Source organism: Helianthus annuus, chromosome 11 (genome assembly GCF_002127325.2).
Source record: "Helianthus annuus cultivar XRQ/B chromosome 11, HanXRQr2.0-SUNRISE, whole genome shotgun sequence".
NCBI classification, from domain to species: Eukaryota; Viridiplantae; Streptophyta; class Magnoliopsida; order Asterales; family Asteraceae; genus Helianthus; species Helianthus annuus.
Window position 1 is genome coordinate 179,357,987 of NC_035443.2, and position 6,074 is coordinate 179,364,060.

The 6,074-nt window shown below is 39.4% G+C and overlaps 1 protein-coding gene across 1 annotated transcript; it reads left to right on the forward strand.

Moving 5' to 3' along the window:
* Nucleotides 1-1,657: 1,657 nt before the first annotated feature.
* On the forward strand, nt 1,658-5,462 carry LOC110891275 (serine/threonine-protein kinase PCRK1). The gene is made up of 4 exons (XM_022138971.2): nt 1,658-2,152; nt 3,360-3,620; nt 3,704-3,826; nt 4,807-5,462. The coding sequence occupies exons 1-4, from the start codon at nt 1,814-1,816 to the stop codon at nt 5,350-5,352; spliced, it is 1,269 nt and encodes a 422-aa protein (XP_021994663.1). The 5' UTR covers nt 1,658-1,813; the 3' UTR covers nt 5,353-5,462.
* Nucleotides 5,463-6,074: the final 612 nt, after the last annotated feature.

Consider the following 6,074-nt stretch of genomic DNA (forward strand, 5'->3'; position numbering starts at 1 on the left):
ATTAAACACTTATGTTCTATATGACTGATTCCAATATGACTTCTATAGAAAATTCAAAGTTATCAAGTCTTACATTAAACATTTATGTTATGTGCTATTATTAGTTAGTATTAGTGTGACATTATACAACCTGGTAGGAACATATTAAACCGGTTGGGTAGTTAAGTTTTGGCGGGAACAACCGCCAATAACGATTTGTTGGTCTAGTGAACCTCGTTCACATATGAATTAGGTGCTAGAAAGGTGCTTGCACGATGCGTTAAGAAACACATACACTGTCAGGAGTGTGGATAGTTCGGCTATTAGTCTCAAGCAAAACTGAAATTCGGTTAGATTGCCGGCTTTTGGTTCGGTTTAATTTCGGTTAATAACCAAAACCAAACATGTGTTTTTTTTTTTTTTTTTGAGATGTATATGAAAGAGAGGTATAAATACATCAATGAATATAGAAATACATGAAATGAAGGTATAAATAAATGAAATGGGTGCATAAATAAAAGCTATCAATATATGAAAATATGAATAGTTCGGTTAGGTTAATTTCAAGAAAACCGGGGGTATGAATGGTTCGGTTAGGTTAATTTCAAGAAACCGGGGGTACAAAAAAAATCCCGAAAACCAATTTTTGGTTAATTCGTTTTTTTTGTTGATTTCGGTTAAGTTTTATCTGTTTTTGGTTCGGTTTCTTTTTACGGTTTGATTGTTGTCACAAATTATATATACAATTTAAGATGGTCTACATGTTGACGTAAATATAAAAAAAAAAAAAAAACGCTATTTCCACACGTGCTTATTTTATGTACGAAACCTGAAGTATTCGCATATGATTCGGGTCAGATATAATACGTTTTCATGCTTATTTTTATGTATGGTTTAAGTTGGTCTATGTTTTGACGTAAATTAAAAAAATAATACGTTATTTCCTCACGTGCTTATTTTTATGTACGTATCGGTATAAATTCCCATTTTGACATAATCGGTATACATTCACGTTTCGACTAATTTTTTTTTCCAGAAACAAGTCGGGTCAAATATAATACGTTTTCATACTATATGTTTTCAGTTAGTCTACATTTTGACGTAAGAATTACTGTACTTTTTGACGCAGCTAAGGCTGGAAGGTATGGTTTGGCTCATCCCCACGGGGATGAGCCTCCACGTAGGCGCCACGTAGACGGCTAGCATGGGATGAGCCAAAATGAAGATGGAGGGGGATGGAGGATGGGGCCCCACACATATTTTTTATTGTTTAATTTAAAAGGAAATTGAATTTTTTTTTTTTTTTAATAATGTATAACGGTTGGATTTTGAAATTTGGGGCGGCACACCCGTCTTGTGCTTGCCGGTTGTGATGATTGCCGGGCCAGGGGGGCGGTGTGGGGGTCCGGCGCCGGGCCAAGCCGGCCCCCATACCTTCTAGTCTAAGTCTTTATGAAAGGTAAGAGTGGTGTAGTGGTTAGGTCAAACCCATTAAACAAACCAACCCGAGTTTGATTCCGTTTTTATACAACACAAATTCGATGTACTTTACTTTTTATCCAACCGTAATGATTATATAGGTTTCATTGAGTTATATCAGATACATTGGAAAACGTGTTTTTACATACGTCATCTAATTTAAAGAGTTACGTTTAAACAGTTCTAGACGAGTCGGAACTAAGCTCACTTCGTTCACACTTGTAGAAGTCTCCGCTTGCTTGGCACCTTCCTTCCTTCCTTCCTTCTTGTAAACAAATTAATAATTCAGTACTTAGACTTTCAACAGAAATCCAAATTTCCATAACAAACCTCACAATCATCTTCATAAATCACAATGGTGTTTCACTTCCGACGTTTTTCCATCGAATACAAAACCAGAACCCACACAAAATCAACTTCAACTTCAACCTTCCACACAGCATCTTCCGATCTCAACCGATCCGTACCCAATTTCCATACAAAATCGTCACAAGTCTCTAATTCGGCTGAAAAACCAACCAATCTGAGAGTTTTTACAGTCGCTGAATTGAAATTAGCGACTAAGAACTTCTGCAAGTCTTCGAAGATCGGTGAAGGTGGGTTTGGGAGAGTTTATAAAGGTGTGGTTAAGAGTTTGGAATACCCTGGTTCTGAGATTCAGGTGGCGGTTAAGTATGGTGATGGGTTATTGCAGGTGAGTTGACCTTCTATTAAAGCATAAAATTCACTATTTTTAGATGATATTTTGGGGAATATTGGACTTTGAGCGCTAAAAAGGGAATACTTGTGGGCAACGATAGTACACCCCAGAAACCACCTGGGTTGGATCCTTGAGCCAAACGGGTTTTACCGGTAATTTCACGGTCGTGTCTACGGGTGGGTGGGTTACCCGGTTTTCCCGGAATTGGTGGTGGACTCGGGTTACTCTTGGAGTACTCCATTTGTCCGGTGGGTGCCCCGAGTGTGCTCGGGATTGATTCTGTTGGCCGTTCGAAAAAATAGCTCGAGCGAGCCAAGCTTTAACGAGCCTGAGCATGAGTCTAAAATAGAGCTCGTTTAGTTATCGTGCCCGAGCTCGAGCCTGATATACAAAGCTCGATTAGGCCTGCGAACCTAACCGAGTCCAAACAAAGTTTTAGTTTTTTTATATATGTAAAATATTAATAACGATGGAGCTGAGCTCGAGCCGAGCTTTTAGCTCGTTTGAGGTTGTTCTCAAAATAACTCTAGCCGAGCTCGAACTTTGGGTTTTACTCGTGAGCCGAGCTCGAGCTCAAATATGTAGGCTCGAACCGAGCCAAGCTCGAGCTTCATAAAAACATCACAAGCCGAGCTTCAGCCTAGTCATGTTCGGGCTTAGAACCCTAAAATGTGGAATTTGGACGCAACTAGTGGGATTATCGGGGTGTTTGGCGGGAGTTTGATCGGTATCGGATCGTTCGTTTTGTTACCAGTACAGTACCGGTAATTGGTGCAGTTTACGACAAAAAGCTAATTATTAACGCAATTCGGTTTGTTATGGTACATGTACTCGTAAATTGTAGTTTATAATTAAATAAATATTTCCTTAGTTACGACGGGTTCATTACACAAAAGTTATCAAATGTAACAAAAAAAGTTGTTTTTATATAGATTGAAAACCATAGAAAATAATAGCGATACCTGTTCCCATAGTATCAACGCTTGTATCGATGTTGTTCGATCGGTACTAGTTTCGTTCGTCATGGTACATGTACGGTACTGGGTATAGCATACGATACAAAAAAATACTGTATTTCAAACACAACTCCGTTTTCAACAAATTTCATGTCGAAATGTAGAGATTAAATCGTATTTTAAAAAAAAAATAAATGGGTTAAAAGCGTGTATGTTTTGTGATGATATTTGGTTATGTGAAATAGGGGCGCAAAGAGTGGTTAACAGAGATAAATATTCTTGGGGAGGTCAAACATCCAAACCTTGTTAAATTAGTTGGTTATTGTGAAGAAGAAGGTGAACTAGGAACCAAACTGTTCTTAGTATACGAGTATATGCCTAATGGAAGTTTGAGAGACCATTTATCTTCGAGGTCCAAAGAACCTCTACCATGGACCACAAGGCTTAAAGTGGCTCATGATGCCGCTTGTGGCTTGACGTATCTACACGAAGATATGAAGTTTCAGGTTGAGTTATTTTATACGTGGTTAACCGATCAAAGGTTCATAGACAAGCATGCTTATGTTTGGTGTAACTTGGTTTAATGTAGGTTATTTTGAGGGATTTTAAATCTTCCAATATTCTTCTAGATGAGCATTGGAATGCTAAGCTTTCGGATTTTGGGGTTGCGCGAAAAGGTCCTGAAGAAGGACTTACTCATATCTCAACCAATGTATGTTACTTTGTATGCTTGTAGTGTTATTGTATGTGAAATGTGATTAACATACTTTTAGTGTTTATAGTTAGAGTAAAATGCCATTTTCGTCCCTGACGTTTGGCCAGTTTTGCGACTTTCATCCAAAGGTTTGTTTTTTCGAATCTGGATCCAAAAGGTTTGAAATCTTGTCATTTTCATCTGGCTCATTAACTCCATCCATTTTTCTCTGTTAGGGGTATTTTCGTCTTTTTTGTTAACTGAAAGGGCAATTCGGTGTTTTGAATACTTGTACATTATGCTAAATGCTTGTACATAAAATGAAAAAGACCGAATTGTCATTTAAGTTAACAAAAAAGACAAAAAAATTGCAAATGATTCCAGCCCAGCTGGTTGATGCATTGGAAATGATGGGGAAGGACTCAGGTTCGACTTGATCCCACCCGAGTTTTCTACTACAGTGCATTTACTCCAGAGGGTCGGCTCTTGTGGAGGGTGCAACTCCTGTCATGTGGTAGGAGGCTGGAAATTTTCTCGGGGACAGCGTAACGCCCTTCTCGACCAGGCGTGGGCCCGGTTAAGACAACATAGTCCTGGTAATGAGTGGTGGCGGCTCTTGTGGAGGGTGCAACTCATGTCATGTGGCAAGAGGCTGGAAATTTTCTCAGGGACAGCGTAACGCCCCTCTCGACCAGGCGTGGGCCCGGTTAAGACAACATAGTCCTGGTAATGAGTGGTGGCGGGCCTGCGTCTTGCGGGTGTGAATTAGCCGTCTGTTGTGAAGTTCACCTGTCAAAAAAAAAAAAAAAACGGAGAAAAATGGATGGAGTTAATGAGCCGGATGAAAATGGCAAGATTTCAAACCTTTTGGATCCAGCTTCGAAAAAACAAACCTTTCGACGAAAGTCGCAAAACTGGCCAAACCTCAGGGACGAAAATGGCATTTTACCATTTATTATCTGTAGTTATTTTTTATCTGATTAGAATAATGTTAACAGTTCGCTGGAACGAGGGAATACGCAGCGCCAGAGTACCTTGCGGTGGGGCATCTAACATCCAAGAGTGATGTATGGAGCTATGGGGTGTTCCTATACGAACTTATCACGGGTAGGCGCCCACTGGATAGAAAGCGGCCTCAGGAAGAGCAGAAGCTTCTAGAATGGGTTATACCCTACACCGACACCGAAAAGTTCATGCAAATCATCGATCCAAGACTCGAAGGAAAGTATTCGTTAAAGGCAGCACAAAAGTTGTCCTATGTCGCCAATCTTTGCTTGTCAAAGGACCCAAAGTCAAGACCAAAGATGAGTGAAGTCCTAGAAATGGTTAGCAAACTCATTAAGGTTCCATCGCAAGCAACTGTTCCTACTCCTGCACCGACCCTGATCCTAGAGGAGCCAAAGAAAGAGATTGTGGACCCCACCGAGGGTGAAAAGACTCGTGATGACGTAAAACACAAAGGTGGAATAAGGTCTATGGATAGAGAGTCTGCTTCCATTTCTCGACCGCGCTCTTTGAAGCTCTTGAAATCTTGTTTTAGATAATAGTTTATGTTATGTGTACAGAAGCTTCTTACACAAGAAATGGTTTTGAACATTAAATTGAGTAAATTATTGTAGAACTATAGAAGTATAAATAGTTTTTTTTTTCAGCATTTTCTCATTGTTTTTTTAATCTATCTCGATATAATAAGAGGTGTTTCAATCGCGGTCTGAACAATGGTAGTTAGGTTTGTTAGTTTCCGACGCTGGTCTTGATCGACCGTTTCGGATTCTGAAGTTATGTGGCAAAAGTATGAGAAATAGAAGTTTGGAACATGGGATCTGCTGCTTTAGTTTAAGATGAGGGTGCGGAGTGTAAATTGTCAAAATGTAAAAAGGTTTCATCATTTGTACATTACTATTAGCACATATTATTATTATTATTAGTATGATTATCCTATTTTAGAAGATTATTGTATAGATTGGTTGAAGTTGTATATCATTCCTAAAATAGTGCTAGGTTTGCTATGATTTGTATTCTATATATAGGGGCCATTTCATTGTAATTGATCATTGAAACATTAATACCATAAACCACTTTTATGGTATCAGAGCCTTGGCTCAATTAACCTAACCCTAACAAAATCGCCGGCAGCCTCTCTTCTCTTTCCGTCTTCCGGTTTCGACCATGCCTAAGGAAGATAATGCCGAACCCTCATCCGCGACTGCAAAAACCACTCCCTTACACCCGGCGTATTCCGTGGTGTAGAAGTTAAGGCGTTTGG

Bases quoted from the DNA above. Each gene is read 5' to 3' on its own strand.
- LOC110891275 (XM_022138971.2), top strand. From the start codon at position 1,814: ATGGTGTTTCACTTCCGACGTTTTTCCATCGAATACAAAACCAGAACC. The intron at 2,153-3,359 runs GTGAGTTGACCT...TATGTGAAATAG, and splicing joins ATGGTGATGGGTTATTGCAG to GGGCGCAAAGAGTGGTTAAC. The intron at 3,827-4,806 runs GTATGTTACTTT...TAATGTTAACAG, and splicing joins TTACTCATATCTCAACCAAT to TTCGCTGGAACGAGGGAATA.